We start from the raw sequence: 17,029 nt of genomic DNA, 5'->3' as shown, positions 1-17,029 counted from the left end.
GTGTGTGCAGCCGTTGCCAGGAGAGTTCTTTGGAGAGGCGAGCTGACTGTGAGGCTGCCGTTAGGACTGGCCGTTCCAGGAAGTGGCCTTCGCTGCAAGGTTGCATGTGGGCAGAACCGACGGTAATTGTTCTTGTCATCAGGCAAATATGTGGGCACCTTCCCCCCATCCTATATTAACTTCCCTGAAGTAAGAGAAGGAAGGAGAGCTCTAGCCCATGCTAGGAGACAGCATGCGAGGAGTAAGAAAAACCACTTGTTTTAATGTTTGATCTTCAACCATCTCTTCACAGCTGTTCTCAGAGGAAGAGAGCCAACTCTGTACCACGGTTGCAAGGACAATGTTCCTGGTTTGGGGGAGAGGAGCAGCAGCCTGGGCCTGTTAAAGTCTAGGGAGCACGAGCCTAGAGGCTTTCTTTTCCTTACAAAGTGCCTGAACGGTGTTGTCTTGGCTCACAGGATTGGCCCCGTCTGCAAGGGCTGGAGACTGCAGCTTCTGGGGAAAGCTGGACCCGGGGCCTGCAGAAGGCCCCAGCAACTCACCCCAGCCAACAACACACTGGTTGGTAATCCACTGTGCCCAAGGGACAAATGAACCCCCACATACAAAATGTAGGAGCTACCAGGCAATCCTGAGTACTTATGGAGAGTGAATCAGAATCTGGAATGTTCTCTGGGGTGACATAGCAGCCATTTCTCCCTCCTTCTCATTGTGCTTGATGAGGGCTTTGGGGAGCCCAGGTGTCGGGTAGGCATCATTGGCCTGTCTCACCACCAAGACCCTGCAAAGAGGGATAAGGAGGTCAGTGTCCACCCAGCAGTCACTGCCCCTGGACCATCTGAGGCAGGCAGGAATAGGGAGCTTTTCCTGAGGGCTTCTGGACAGCCCTTCACAAGAGGACTCCAGCTGGTTCTAGAATGGGGTACCTAACCCTTCTTGTTAAGCAAGGTGAATTTACTGTGAGGATGTAGGTGGTCCCATTATCATGACTAACTCGAGAGATCACTAATCGAAACCAAAGTAGGTTCTGAAGAGTCTGAAGTAAATACTAGAACAGGTGGTCCAGAGACAGAGCAGGCGCCGAGGCTGGCATCTGACTGCCAGCCTGAGAGGATGAGTTGTCAGCTGCCAGAGCAGCACCAGCCTCTGTCCAAGGGCCATACCAGGCGGCCCAGGACCCGGGCTTCCCTCCCCAGGACAAGAGGCTCCCTGCCTGCAGGGAGCACAGGAGGTGCCCACCTGCTCGTAATCTTCCACGTATTTGTACTTCTTCTCCCGATAGTAGTATCTCTTCTTCATGCAATACAGGACTATGACGTCACACAGCACCGTCGCCTGCACATAGCAAGGGTAGAGAGGATGAGCCCGGTGCTTTAGCTCCTGCTGCTCTGTGTGTGCACTTCCCCCTGAAGTCTGGAATCTCTTACAGGAAGGAAAAGCACCTTCATCTCTGGGGGTGAAGTACGGCCCAGCCCGGAGGGGAGTAGTCTGGGAGGAGGGACGGTGGGGGTGGGCAAGGAAAGAAGCCTGGAGGCTCTAGACTAGAAAGTGCTGCTGACTGCTGGGGAGGCCCAACCACTCACCACGCCCAGCAGCGCCAGGCCGGAGCCGATGTTGATCATGGTAGGAATGATGTCAAACTTCCCAGCCTGCATGTGACAGGAGAAGAAGAGGAAAAGCTCTGACAGGGGTAGGGGAGAGTAGATGCAAGGTAGAAAGACACCCCTGTCCTTGCGGGGTCCCCACAACAGCCAACAGGGAGTTGGTGGCAGGCCTACCTTCCCAAACACGATGATGTCGAAGCGGATACCATATGCCTTAATGAGCGTGCGCTGCTCCACGCCAGTGAGGTCCCGGTAGTACTTGGCAAACCTGTGGGCATAGGGCAGGTCAGAGGGAAAGGGCACAGGGTTCTGGGAGAGGGATGTTAGAGCAGGATGCAGTGAATCTCTTACAGAGGGAGGGTACTGGAGGCACAGGTAGACCCCTCTCTGTCTTCACCCTCTCCTTCCACAAGGTAGCATAAGCCTGAATATCCTTGCTCTCAGTGTCCTTCCTGATACATCTGACCTCCCTACCTCTCTCAAGGGGACTTGGCCACTAACTGAGAATGTGGCCAGCCAGCAGCAATCTCCAAGACTGCATTGTGTGGTCACAAAACTTAGCATCACCTTTAAAAAGTAAAAAGAACTAAGAACTACTGATCCATCAACAGATGAAGAGGGAAATGAAATGTGGTCCATCCACACAATGGAATATTATTTGGCCATAACAAGAGGTGAAGCTTTATTATCTGCTACAACATGAATGAACCTTGAAGACATGAAGCAAAATGAAAGAAGCCAGTCATGAAAAGACACATGGTGTATGAGTCCATTAACAGAGGAGTCCAGATCTGCAAAGCCACAAAGTAGACAGGTAGTTGCCTATGTCTGCGGGGTGGGAGGGGTGACAGCTAGAGGGATCGGGGTTTCTGAGTTGAAGATGATGTTCTAAAACTGACTGGTTGAACATATGTGTAAATATATAAAAATTACTGGATTCCAGACTTTAATGGGTGATTGCTCACAGAGTAGTCTTAATTCAGCCATAAAATTCAAAGATACAAATGAAACAAAAAACCAGCAAGGAATGGTGGAGGGGAGAATCACTGAGAGCGGTCCCATTCCTCCAGGAGCTGAGGCCTAAACCTGAGGCCTGGGATCTGGCTGGTTTACGGCTTCCATGTTGAGGTCCAGGCCTGGTAGACTCAGCAGGGCTGGTACTGGCCGAGGCTCCACCAGCTGCTCTCTGCTCTAGGGTTCTGATCCAAGCTTGTGGTTTCTACAAGAACTGTGTGCTGGTAGAGAGAGCAACATAAACCTAACTCCTAGGGAAGAGTTCAAATACCTTCCCTGCCATCCACCAGGGAGTGGGATGGTTCAAAGGGACTGTGGATCTGCAGAGATTCTGACGATGCAATGCGCTTTTGATACCACATGCCACCACTAGAGGGAGACAAGAGCAACAAAAAACTCTGATCCATTCCAGTGTTCCTTGCAGGGCCTGGTTTTAGGAGGAAGTGCATTTAGGGAAAATTCCTCAAGGAGCATATGAAAAAGTACACAGCTACAGATTTTGCTGCCTCGAGGAAATGGAAAATACGCTCCTGGCCCTCTTATCAGATGACTAGCTGCACTGGATTAAATAGTGCCTCCCTGAAAATTCATGTTACCCGGAACCTATGGATGTGACTGTAAATAACTAACTGGAAATAGGGCCTTGGAGGTGCAATTAGTAAAGATCAGGTCGTACTTGATTCAGGTGGGCCCTAAATTTGATATGACTACTGTTCTCACGAGAAGACACACAGAAACATGCATGGAGGGAAGAAGGCCACGTGCAGACAGACAGAAGCAACACATTTGTAGGCCAAGGATTGCTGAGAGCCATCAGAGGCTGGAAGAGATGGGGAGGATCCTGCCTAGAGCCTTGGGAGTGGGGGGCTGGCCCTGCAGACACCTTCATTTTTGACTTCTGGCCTCCAGAACCTAGAGAACACATCTCTGTCAAGGCAGTCAGCTCTGTTACTCCAGCCTAGAGAAACTACTGTGACAGCATTTTCATCAGGAGATACAAGCAAAGGCCTTTCTTGGGCCTAAAACCTGCACCCACTGCACCCTCGAGAGCCTGGGGCAGGCTCAACCTGAGAGCAAGACCCTGCTTCAAGTGCTCTCCCAAGCACATGCCTTCCTGCACAGCCTGCCCTGGGGTGCTGCCCGTGTGCTAGTCTTTGGAGGTACAGATGCCCCCACGGAGGAATAACTCATCCATCAACCCCCCTTCATAGTGAGTGATGGTCCAAGCTCATGCCCACCTGAAATTGTAGCCAGGAGACACATTGTGGTCAAGGTCCCGGGTATCGAGGCGGCGGAAAGAATACCTGGGCAGGCAGAGGGAGGCAGCTCTGTCTAGGTTGCAGTCCCAGTTGATCTGGATGCCCATGATGCCTCCCTGTGGGACAGAAGCAGACACACCCAGGCTCTCGTCACAGCTGGCTTGGATACGAGAAATGTCCAGGACTGTGAGAAGCCAGGGCCTGCACCTACCTCGACGGCCATATCCTGGAAGCTGTGCCCTGCGTTCTCCACGATTTTGCCAAGACGGAATATGGGGCAGAAGGGATCTGTCTTGGCATCATAAATGCATGATTTGAGGTAGGTGGTGGTGGTGTTGGGAAGAATATTCCTCCTAGAGCCAGAAGGAAGCAGAAATCCATTGTGAGGAAAACCCTGGAGAAGGGCCAGAAGTTTCTCCAAGATACTGGTGAACTCACACAGCGGCCACCACTTACTTGCTGAAATTAAATTTGGGATACCAGATGTTGTTCTTAACCAAAAGAGTGAAGTTTTCTGCAGCCTTTAAAAAAGCAGGCCTGAAAAAAAAAAAGAAGGCAACATACTGTTACTAGAAGTAAAAAATAAAATGCATTTAGATAGCTATGTAATATTTCTAACACAGAGACATGATTTACAGTGTCACTTTGTCAAAGCAAAAGTGAGGTGCAGCATTTCCGGCATTTTCTGTTCTCTTCTGCAGAAGCACTAGGTCTAGAGCTGAGTCTAAGCTGGCCTTCTGGATCCTTCCCCTGGGAGGCCGATGGAGAACCTGAGGGACTGAGAAGCGGGCTGCTGTCTCACAGCCTCCCTGGAAATCATTCCTGGCCGCTGCCAGTTTCAGGCTCACTCTGGGGAAGGGATGCTAGAAAGATGGGACTTTACAGGTCACAGAACAGGTGAGTTCACCTGCAGGCTGCGTCCTGGCCTCACCTGAAAAGTACACAAGTACTGCCCCCCCACCCCGCCGGCACACCTGCCTCCTCCCAATGGTGCCACGTGGACTCCCAGCTGACTACCAGGTGAACCTGTCCCAAGGGGACTCTGTTTCTTTGGTGGATTTGTCTATGGGAGAATCTGGCACCGCAGGGCTAAGTCTTCTGTGGAGGGGCTGGGGCAGCTCCCTGAGCCAGGTGTAAATTTCAGAGCTACAAGTGACATCAGTGGTCTTTTCAGTGGAGGGACAGGAGCAAGGCCATTGACAAGGCTGCTGAGTCCCCACTGCCAAGGAAAGGCCTTGAGCAATGCACATCCCTCGGGCTCCATGTCCCCATTCCCTCAAGAGGCAGGGATTCTGCAGAGCTTTGCAAACATCTGCCATTTTCCATTTCAAAGCTTTTGCAGCTACATCTTTGCACCCTGTCTGCAATACTTAAGATCAACTCACCTTTTAAAACAAAGTCGATGTGGAATTCACGACATAAAATTCACTATTTAAGAATCAATCAATTCAGTGGCATTTAGTGCATCTACAATGTTGGGAAACCGTCACCTCTATCTAGTTCCAGAACATTTGCATCGCCCTAGAGGACCTGCACATCCACCAGGGAGTTAGTGCCTTGAGACCCCACTCTGCTATCTCTACAGATCTGTCTGTTCTGGGCATTTCATATGAATAAAATCAAATAACATACGGTCTTTGTGTCTGTTTTCTTTTACTCAGTGATGTTTTAAAGATTCACCCAGGTTGTAAGGGGGTGTCAGTGCTTCATTCCTTTTTATGAGGCTGAGTAATATTTTATGCTATGCACACACCAAAATTTGTTTATGCATTCTTCTGCTGATAGGCATTTGGGTTGATTCCACCTTTAAGACTAACTCATTTTTTTTTATTGATATTTACTTTGAAATGAAACTTTCCCTCATGACCATAAAAATATCACTTGTGCTGGGTGTGGTGGCATGTGCCTGTAATCCCAGCTTCTTGGGAGGGTTAGGCAGGAGGATCACAAGTTTGAAGCCAGTTTGGGCAATTCAGCAAGACCATGTCTCAAGATTTTTAAAAAATCTTTTAAAAAGGGCTGGGGATGTAGAACACTTGCCTACCATGCATGAGGTCCTGGGCTCAATCTCCAGCACTGCACACATACAAAAAAATCACTCGCATAAGGTCAGATGTCATTGTTTAAATAAATATAATGAAATAAAAACAATGTTACTAAAACATGTAGTTAATATTATTTTATGCCCAACATTCCTAATCTGGGGCTTGTTCAGTGTGAGAAATGGAAATAAGCACGTGACAGGTAATAAAGACACTCCACCCAAAATGGAAATAGGAATATCTTTCTCATCATGCGACTCAATGCAATTTGTTGCATCAGTTTGCTTTTAAAAATTGTCTCACACGGACTTAGATCTACTATACCCCTATCCAATATAAATGTACTGTGAGGCATACTACAAGCCACATTATAATTAAAAGTTTCCTAGTACCCACATTTAAAAATAAAAATAGCAACATTAATTTTATATAAAACCCCCAAATATCCACAATATTACTTCTGCATGTAACCAACATATTAAGTACATATTATATTCTTTTTTTTTCATAATTAATTTCAGACCCTACAGTGTACTTCACACCAACAGAAGAGCCAGCCACATTTCAAGTACTCAGCAGCCACACTTGGCCAGTGGCTCCCCTGCTGGAGAGCACAGCTCTGGGAGATCTTTCTGACTCTGAAAAGCTAGGATTCCCTTCCTTTCAGTGTTGCACTCCTTAGTCCACATCAGCAGTCTCCATGTATTCTTCTACGCCCAGGATGAGCTGCAGAAGCTCCCTGCTCCCCTGGCCTTCAGTCTGATCTCTGGATGACAAAGCCCCAGGCAACAGGAATTCTCAAGGGAAGGTCTTAGACTCCACCCGTTCAAACTACAGCAAATTGCAACTGGGAAGAATGTTATCCTAGGGCAACCCCCAACCTGCTCTGGTTTATAGAATACCCTTTGGCAGATTTTTATTATTTTCCTGTCCCCCCTTTTCCGGTAATGGAACCCCAGATTTCCTTTGGAAGTCACACTTCCCCTACTCTCAGCCTGGGTCATTTGGGTGAGGCGACTCTAGCCCGAACTCTAGAGGTGGACATGTGACCCAGGCATGCTGAGAAACAAACTGTCCCCTAGCCACGGTGACAGATCAAGGGATGTAGCCCAGAACGTGATTATGGACAGGTCTAGACTCTGCACAGCTAGGAAGGGAGGTCCCCCTGGGATTATGCCAGGGGTCCAACAAATGAACCCGACATGGAAAGAGACAGAGGCAGGATGTGGGACAGACGGTCTTTGAGCCTCAGATTGAGCCCTGCTAGGTCTTTTAGGCTAGCTGAATGATGAAGTACCCCTGATCTGTGTGTGTGTGTGTGTGTGTGTACACCCATGATAAAGCACTGAGATCTGTCTCTTCTCAGTTATTTGCAACTAACGGAGTCCTAACATACAATAAGTCAAACTGCACCCTTATCATAAGTGACCACTTGGGGCTCACCTCACCACTGAAGGTTGATGCTCTGTGGTTAAGGAGCGCTGTCCCAGACACCCAGACACCAAGAGCACACAGATGGCCCCCAAACCTTCCCTGCCGCCTCCCTCAAGGTGTAGAACCAGGGTTGGGGGCACTCTCAGGCAGAACTCACTTCGGCACATGTGTGTCATCCTCCACCGGGCACCAGGCTGCCACCTCACAGGTCTTCACTGACCCATTGAACGGCACGCATCTTCCAGTCTTGACTCCTGTGGCGGGATGGGGAGCCAGGTCTACAGGGGGCTATTTCCTCCCTTTGTGAGGTAGGGAGTAAGCCCCTCATAACATCCTATGTAGCCAGTCTGGAACAATTCTAATTCTGGGACTTAGGGTGTCCAGAAATTGGAACTGGAAGGTGGTTGCCTTAGTGCTGGCCACATCTCTGCTTTGCAATCTCAGGACCAAAGTGCTATCAAGTCACAGAATGCAGCAAGATCTGGGCTGGCTTCTGGGACTCAAATGACACAGGGTCCCTGGGCCTCCTCTGACATCAGGCTCACCCGGGGTTGCGTGGCATTGGAGAATGGTGGGGGGATCTTTTTCTGGTGCTGGGGATTGAATCCTGGGCCTCAGCCATGCTAAGCTCACCTCTACATCTGAGCTCCACCCCCAGTCCGCTGGGCATAGGGAGGATTTATTTATCCCTGAGACTTCTCTTTCAGAGATGCTGTGTGGAGACAGTGATCTTGTCAGGAGCTGCCTTCCTGGGGCTAAGCATCTGCTGAGGGGTCACTACTAACCATTCCTACCATTGCTGTGGATGTCGGCAGACCCAGAAGTGCAGTCCGTATCTGATTTGCACACAGTGGTCTTATCAGGAATCTAAACAAAGGAGATCGAGTGAAAACAATTTCCATGTGGTCCAGCCACTCACTCAGGGCTGTGGAGAGTGGGGTGTGAGGCCCAGGGCTTTCCCAAGGAGCCACCTACCTCGGGACAGATGCTCTGGGTCTGGTTCATGGTGATGATCATGTTGGTCATGATGAAGAGGGAGTTTTCCTCCTGCAGAGAGGGCGAGAGCCTTGTCAGATCACCCTCAGAGGAGTCGGGCTGGGACATTAAAAAAGCTAGGTATCTCCTTAATAGGATGATTTTAAAAAGCGAAAATTATGGTCTCCCATAAGAGTTTATAACCTAATAGGGACTCTAATGGGCACAGTGTATGCCTGTAATCCCAGTGATTTAGGAGGCTCAGGAAGGAGGATTGCAAGGTTTGAGGTCAGCCTTAGCAAATTAGCAAGACCCTATCTCAAAAAAAAGTAAAAAGGATGCCCCTGAGTTCAATCTCCAAGCCCTCCCACCCCTGCAAAAAAAGTTTAATTTTCCTGTTATGTGAATTTTACCTCAATTTTTAAAGAATCTACAATCTGAAACAAATCCTCAACAGATTTTGACTTATTAGGGGAAAAGAGCCAATAGTAGCTCAAAACTTGCTCTGTCAACCAATGACTTCTGAGGTATTAAAACACAAAGCCCCCAAGGCCTCAAACTTGACTTCTTTTTTTAGCAGGGAGGGTACCGGGGCACTCAACCACTGAGCCACATCCCCAGCCCATTTTTGTATTTTATTTAGAGACAGGGTCTCACTGAGTTGTTTAGCACCTTGCCATTGCTGAGGCTGGCTTTGAATTTGAGATCCTCCTGACTTATTTTCTTTTATAACTATAATTGAAAAGAAATAAAACATTCTAGAGAAGAAGTTCAGGGGCATTTCTGACATTTCTGTCCTTGACAAGGTTCTGTTTTCTCCTTGTAGATCTGGAGGTGCCAAAGCACTGGTCCTGTTTCTGGAAAGCCACTTGCTGGGGCTGATACTGAAGGGTTGCTAAGTACTGGCTGCGCTGTGGCTCAGTGGTCCAGCACTTGCCTTGTGTGTGCAAGTCCTGGGTCTATCCCCAGAACTGCCGCAAACAAAAATTGCTAATTATGATCTCCTAATATAAGGACCTAATATAAGGAATTAAAGATAAAGACCCCAGAAGGTTCTGGTTGGACCCCTCCCCTCCACTGGGCACCGGCATTTTTTTAAAGAGATGCCAGCAGCGTCCAGCATTTCATTTCATACTCCTGAAAAGAGCAGTCAGCTCTGGGAGCCGTCTCAGGGACCAAGGTCACTGTGGACACCCCCCAATATGTCAAGGTGGTAGAAGCTTTAGAAATGGTAGGTATCTTCCTGCAGAGACAAGGAAATGGCCACAAGAGGAGGCCCGAGGTGGGAGTCTCTCCTGATACCCGGTCATGTCCCCAAAGTGTCGAAGAGAAACACACTCCTGTCACAGGTTGAGGGAAGGCTGCTCCTGAGCCTCTCGGAGCTGGACTCCCAACAATTCAGTGTGGTCTACTTTTTGTTTCCTCTGATCTATTTCAAATTTAGGGAAACTTCAGTCTGAAGATGAGCCAAGTAGATGCAGTGGTTGGATTCCCTCCACGGAGAAGCCCGAGGACACAGTGAGAGCAGAGAGCCCCATGGGCCTCACACAGCCCCAGCTCCCATGAGTGACAGGTGGCAGAGCTGCTGGGCGGTCCTTTCCACTCAGGGCAGAAGCAGGGCTCATTCCTTCCTTGGCTAAAGCAGACTGGGCAGGACAGTCCCACAGCTTGCCAGGATGAGGGCGTGCCTCCACGGGGAGCATGGACAGGTGTCCCCAGGACCACCCCGTTCCATTGCACCTTTAAAGCTCATCATCTCCGGCCTCTCTCTGGACCCCACCAGACCATTCTCTTGTGAAGGCAGGGGAATGGACACATTGGAGAGCTGCTGAAGCCTCTGCTTCCCTTTTCTTAATTGTGTACCAATTAAAAAAAGAGAGTTGGCAACTCATCTGAATTTGGCCACTGTGGGCACTGCACACATCAGCCATCTGGAGGGGTATGATAGGGTTTGGCCATGTGGCACATAGCTAAAGAGTCAATATTTAACTTGCAGCTTGAGGCTGGGGATGTGGCTCAGTGGTGAAGTGTTTGCCTACTGAGGCCCTGGGTTCAAACCCCAACGCCTTCAAAAAAAAAAAAAAAAAAAAAAAAAAAAAAACGACCAAAATATTAACTTGCAGCTTAATGGGCTGGAGACTAGAATGTCACCATCAGTTTCTCCCCTGACTTTGTTCCTGATGGAATCCTGTGCTGTCTCCTTTTGGTCTGCGGTTTGTCCTCTAACTGTGGTAGACACTGACAGAGATGATTGACCTTGTAGATGTAAGATAATAAAGCAAATGCAAAATGTGGGAAGGTGCTGTTTTCCCCGTGAACTTCTCCCAGGATTTAAGACGTTCGCTATCTTACCTTTTAGAGCTTGAGACAGACCAAGATGTCCACATGGAAGGACATCTGAGGCCAGCCACACTTTAGAGTTGGAGAGCCACAGCTGACTGAATGATACCCCTTAGACCTGAAGCCCAAAAGAGACATGGCTGTGCTGCTTTCTGGGGCTAAAACAACCGGTCTGGGTATCAGAGATGGTAGAACCCTGGGTACCGATCATTAAGCAGGCATGACAAGTTAGTACAGAGAAAGTGACACCTGGAGGCTTCAGTATCAGACAGGTCAGAGTAGGAGACCTACCTGAGCTGGAATCACATAATCAGCCACATCCCAGATCCGGAACCCAAGTGTAGAAGTATTGGTCACAGCCACGCCTTTGGCCTTGGTAGTCACTGAGCTGACCACGGAGTCCATTTCCTGGTAACCCTTTTCCCACACGAACACCCACCTATAAAATAACACAGGCCTCTTAAGTGGCCATTAGGATCCAGAGAATCTGAATGGACGCCAGGGAGCCTCTGATAGCCAGAGGCTTAAAGTACCACCATGTTTACTAATTGCGACTTTGCAAAAGCTGCTTAACCTCTGGATGCTCCACCTCCATTTGTGCAAGAGGGGAAGAGTGGCCCCTTTATTTATTTTGTGAGAAATAAATGAGATGGTGTAGGAAAAGCACCAGTATCACAGAGGAAAAGCTCAATGAATACTGTCTTTATTGGATATTTGAGCATTTTCAATACACTGGGGCCTAAGGGAATGACCAAGAGATGACACATTGTGATAGGAATAGTTTCCATTTGAGTGATTTTAGGATCAGGCACAGCTTTAAACTCTTTATATGTATGAACTCATTTAATCCTGACCACTTCATGAGGCAAGTATCATTATTATCATCTCCAATTTACAGAGGAGGGATTGGAGACACACAGGTGGCCATCCTGCCCTGAGCATCCAGGTGTCAAACTAGAATTGAATGGGAGCTTTACTGCAGATGAATTTCTAGAAGTCCTGAAGAAGAGGACTCTGCAGGGGAAAAGCCCATCTCTAGGATGGGCAGTCCATCTGGAGACTGCTCTGATCAAACGAACCCACAAGTAACCCAAACTAGTGAATTCTGAAATCTTAGCATCTAGTACTTCTAAGGAAGGGAAGTGGATCCTAGCACTTCTCGATTCTAGAAATAATAGTAATAATAGTCTGTGGCATATGCTTAGTAGCTCTGGTGGGGAGGAGCTTTGGTTGCTATAACGTTCCAGTGGTGGGCTGAAACAAACATTATTCTATGCATGTGACATACACTAAATCATTTAATTCTTTAACAGTGGTGAAGCTCTATGACCATTTCCATATGATAGATGGGAAGAACTGAGTCCCAGAGTGGTTTAGTCACTTGGCCAAAGTTATGCCTAGTGAGCAGTAGAGCCAAGCTGAGCTGTGAACTGAGACTCTATTTCCAAAGTGTGTTTTGGTGTCCTAACCGCAACCCACAAATGCTTTCGCATTTTTAATCACTCAAAATAACAGTAACCTTCTCATTTCAGAAAAGAGAATCATACATGTGACCTGAATTCTTGGGAGAAAGAAACAAACTACTATAAAAAGTGCCTTGAGGGGCTGGGGCTTAGTGGTGGAGCACCTGCCTCACATGTGTGAGGCACTGGGTTCCATCCTCAGCACCACATAAAAATAAACAAATAAAATAAAGTTATTGTGGGAAAAAAAAGTACCTTGAAAGGTCAAGGTGGGATTCTCTTTTCTAGAGGGAGCACCATGGGAGAGGCTTAAGGGCTTCTGGTTCAAGTTCAAATCCTGACTCTGCCACTCATCAGCTGTGTGACACTGGGTTATTTATGGGTTTATTTGATCTGAGGAATCTCCAAGTTCACTGCCCATCCTAGAGATGGGCTTTGCCCTTGACAAGTCCTCTTCTTTGGGGCTTTAAGAAATTCAGCTGCTGGAAAGCTCCCATTCAATAAGAAGGTCATCATTATTTTACTACCAAGTACAGGGAGTTGCGAAATCAGAGACAGATTGTTTCATACCAGTCATTATCATGTGATTATTTCCTCATCATGTGACTGATAACTGAATTAGATGACTGGGGACTGTGGGTTCAGTCTCTATGAGGAATAATTGTTTGTGAGAAGAGACCAAAGTTTCACCAAGATTAACTAGATCAGGAAGTTTAAAAAGTTTTTTTTTTTTTAAAAGCCCATTCCTCAGAACAGAGTTGGCTCTGATTATAGCAAAATGTCTAAAAGCAAGGCACTGCTGCTTAAAAACCCTCATAATCAAGGCAGACAACATTCTCTAAGAACCCCACAGAACTGCACTACACTTGATCTTAGCCAAAAGGACAAGAAGCAATTAGAATTGCACTAGAAACATGAGGTGAATCCCATGTGTGATTTAAAAATTTCTAGAGGCCACATTAAAAAGTAGAAAGACACAGAAAAAAATAATTCTTAGGTAGCCCAATATGTCTAAAATATTTTTTTAACAGTCATCAATTTCAAAAAGTATCAATGTGATATTTTACTTTTTCTTGTACTCTTCAAAATCCAGTGTATATTTTTACAATTCCAGTGCATCTCAATTTGGAGTAGAAACGGATAAGTGTTCAATAGCCATCTGTGACTAGTGGCTTCTTTAAGGTGTAAGAATTTTATAAGTACCCAAAGGTAGAAGTGAACCGATCTTCTCATAAGAATAAAAGTTAAGACCTAAAAGCTGCCTAGAACTTCTGATCCCAAATTCTGCAGGAGTGCATCACAACCATTGTGGGGCAGATGCTGGTCATGTTGGAACTATTTCATCCCTAAGACTTAATGAGTCCAAACCCAGGTATAGCCCAGGAGGTTCTTATGTTGAGTCTCTACCTGGATTTTTTAACTTTTTGGGTGCTGGGGATGGAACCCAGGGCCTCATGCATGCTAAGCATGCACTTCACCACTGAACTGAACCCCAGCAAGACATACTCATGAACACTCAGTACCAGCTGATGCAGGGCTGATTGATGCTGGAAGCCAAAACTACCAGACTATGTGAATACCCCTGGGCAGGGTAAACAGATTCCAAACTTCATCCCAAGGTGGGGGAATCTGTTACTTTTCAAAAATTCCTCAGATGATCTTTCCTAATCAGGTAAATTTGCAAAACACCAGGTCACCCGATCGACAACTTTGCTGAACATAAGAATCAGCTGGGGAGTTGGCCATACTCTATAGCCGAATCTGAAGGTATGGGATGAGAGCCATCAATCAATATTTTCTATAGATTCCCAAATGGTTCCAATGAGCAGTTTGGGGACCACTACTCTAGGCCTTTTAGGAAAGTGACCTAGCAGATGTATCTGTCAACCCAGCATCTGTAGACACCATAATGCTCCACCTTGAAAGAGAGCCCAGCTGGCAAAGTAATTGCTACCTCTTCCCCTGGGTTGAATTACACTATAACAGGTGCATTCAATTAAATCAAACATTTAGCGAGGCCGCAGGGCATATATAAACACAAGCGGCTCACGAGGGAATGACTATGCTAAAGCAGGTATCCACACCCTCCGCCCCAAACAATGCTGTAAAACAGTCACTGTCCTTTAAACACTTTTGGGAAGTGCGACCTCTCCACTATCTTGGGTTACCGCATAGTGATCAAAGGAAAGGAGAGGAAGCCACAGACTCAGAAGGAACCAAATGGAAACCCCAAGCCTTGGTTTTGTCAGTGGGTCATCAGAATGGCAAGTGAAGAGAGAAAACTAAGTCGTTTAGGGCAAAGTTCCCACAGCCCAGGGCCATCAAGGAGCAAGTTGAAAGGTAAACGTGCAAGGCGACGGTCTAGCCAGGCTTTCCCTTCAGCACCCTGAATCAAAGCAGCTTCCCGTCGCCGAGGCCCGGACAGAGCCCGTCTCGGTGGCCCGAGCCCGGGTGTGTGCACAGCGCAAGTGGCCAGGGTGGGCAGGTGCACCGCGCGGGCCGAAGGGGGCGGGTGCCCGCGCGGCTCACGGTGCCGGGCCGCTGTCGGCCGTCGGGGACCCCCAGCCCCGGCCCCGCCGGCCCACCGCTCGCTCACCCGATGACGTAGGCCAGGATGAGCAGCTGCACACCGCGGTTCATGAGCCCCACTTTACGGCTGCGGATGAGCACGATGCGCGGCGTGTCGTACTCGAACAGGAAGGCCGCCAGCACCGTGCAGCAGCCCGCCATGGCCCCAGCCGCCGCCGCGCGCCCCGCCGCCTGGTCCCCGCGCCGGAGCCCCGCCCAGGAGGCCCTGCCGCCGCCGCCCCGCCGTCCGTTGCGGGGGAGGGCCCGGAAGGAGGCGGCGCGGGCCCGGGGAGGCGTCACCACCCCTCGGGGATGGAGGAAAGGGTTACCTCCCTCTCAGGGACCAGTGACCGCCGGCGCGGGTGCAGGGGTGCGGTGACAGCCTCCAGCGTGGCGGGCGTGGGTAGTGACCCATGGGAAGGGCTCGATGGAGTGAGAGTCCCTCCCTTGGAGGATGGGGCCAGCGAGAAGAGGGTCCTCTTTCTGGAAGGAGTCACCCCACAAGGGGGTTGAGGTCGGGTAGGGGCTGTTGGTCATATATGCCCCATCTAACATGGCGCCCAGGCAGCTTCTCTTCCTGTGTCTCCGTTTCTCGCCGCCAATTTTCAATCCCGCCGGCGGAAAACCCAGCCCAATAAGAACTAATTTCGTATGCTTTGGAACTGACATCTGGAAGAACTTACCAATAAACAAGCGCCCGTTTATCTAAGTCCTGCCTCTTATCCTTAGAGCTATATAAGCAAATAGCCTTTTGAAACGAAGTGGAACTTCTCTGGTGATTTGTCTCCCGAAACACTGGAGACAGGTGAGCTCATTTTAACAGAGCCCCATCTCCGGCTCCAGGAGACATCTCCTTCACCTTTTCAGGCGCTGGCTCTTTACACCCACCACTGATCCGGCTTAGGTAAGTTCCCCTCCTGGCTTGTCACCCTCCACGGGCTATAGCAAGAACCGGGACCGTGATCGGCTGGCACACTCCTGACGCCCGATAGAGGGGAGAGAACCCACCCCACTAAGGCCTTTACAGCTGCAGTGAACTCTCTGACAACCCGTTTTCTTTTGGGGTGTGAGGCTTCTGGGTTCAGGTGAGAGACTTCTCTGTTTCTTCGTTGTTCTGTAACCAGTGAATCCTAGTACTAGGTTCTTCGTGGCCTCCGGCTTTTGCCCCTGAGAGTTGCAGTTTGGGTGTCGACCCTCACTGCCTCTCATTTCCCGACTCTTCCTAGAGTCTCCACGATCCCCAAGGTCTTAGAAGGGGATGCCTTTTTAGCCCTTGCTGATCGTTTTTCCGCCCGAAGTCTCTCTCTTTCCCTATTGTTAGACCAGGACGCAAGAAAAGACCACTGACTCCAATTAAAATCAAATTAAAGCAAGCTTATTATTTCGACCTGCTGGGCTGCCTCTCCCTCCCAAAAGGGCAGGAACAAGACAGCTTTCCTGCAGCCCAGCTTTATAGCCCAGAAAGTTACACAAAGGGGGGTTACAGATAACAGAACTCTGACAAGCATCACACTAATGATAGTTTACATTTTTTGCTGGCCCCAACATCAGAATTTATGAGGACCATTAGAGCCTCAGAGAGGGTTGTTGTCTGGCCAGGGAAGGCCAATATTTATGAGGTGTCACTAAGTTTCAGAGAGGGCTGTTACCTGGTCAGAGAGCCAGGCATTCCAAGCAGGTTCGGAATTTGCGGTAATTTATAGTAAGGCCGAAATTATCTTTTCATGGCTTTGTGGCAAGATGGCTCCCAATTTTAAGAAAAGATCAGGTTGGGTCTATCACTATCTTCTCTGTCTCTCTGTCTCTCTCTCTCTCTCTCTCTCTCTCTGAACATGAGCACCTCCTCGTCCATACCTGAAACCTCACCCCTCAAATGTCTAATGAAAAATCTGGCCACACTCTCTCTCACACCAGACATCAAGCCCAAACTCCTGATCAAATTCTGAACCCAAGATTGGCCTACATATCCTCTGGATAATGGCAATCATTGGCCTCTAGAAGGCTCATTAGATCCAAATCTTCTCTGGAACCTTTTTAACTACTGCCAGCATCTGAAAAAATGGAAGGCGATTCCCTACGTTGAAGGTTTTAGCCTTCTCGCATAGCACCCTGCTCTCTGCCTTTCCTGCTCTCCCTCTCAAGTTCTCCTTGCTTGCAAACCCCTCCCTTCCCCTACTTCCACACCTGACCTAGTGGACTCTTCCTCATTTGACCTGGCAGACGAACCCCCACTTTATCCCTCAGCCCCACCTGCTCCTCCTCTCCCGACATCCCCTCCTCCTCCTTCGTCTGATCCCACGGATCCTCAGCCTTCCATTTCGTCCCCTTCC

General features: G+C 48.6%; 1 protein-coding gene across 4 annotated transcripts; it reads right to left on the bottom strand.

The window, feature by feature from the left end:
• Window positions 1–242: 242 nt before the first annotated feature.
• Window positions 243–15,426, bottom strand: P2RX4 (purinergic receptor P2X 4). Of its 4 annotated transcripts, none has more exons than XM_081282980.1 (12): window positions 14,728–15,426; window positions 10,960–11,107; window positions 8,329–8,400; window positions 8,139–8,220; window positions 7,511–7,607; window positions 4,334–4,414; window positions 4,089–4,230; window positions 3,857–3,993; window positions 1,779–1,872; window positions 1,584–1,649; window positions 1,240–1,335; window positions 243–781 (listed from the first exon to the last, which is right to left on the bottom strand). In XM_081282980.1, exons 1-12 carry the CDS (start codon window positions 14,859–14,861, stop codon window positions 755–757), a joined length of 1,176 nt encoding a protein of 391 aa, XP_081139106.1. In that variant the 5' UTR covers window positions 14,862–15,426; the 3' UTR covers window positions 243–754. The 4 variants fall into 4 exon arrangements, with proteins under 4 accessions (XP_081139106.1, XP_081139107.1, XP_081139108.1 ...); XM_081282981.1 differs by having other exon boundaries at window positions 8,148–8,220; XM_081282982.1 differs by lacking the exon at window positions 4,334–4,414.
• Between the last annotated feature and the right edge of the window lie 1,603 nt (window positions 15,427–17,029).

This window comes from Spermophilus citellus (genome assembly GCF_964194105.1).
Source record: "Spermophilus citellus genome assembly, chromosome: 3".
Classification (NCBI taxonomy): Eukaryota; Metazoa; Chordata; class Mammalia; order Rodentia; family Sciuridae; genus Spermophilus; species Spermophilus citellus.
Note: the sequence above shows the minus strand (reverse complement) of the source record. Positions and strands in the feature narration are given on the sequence as shown.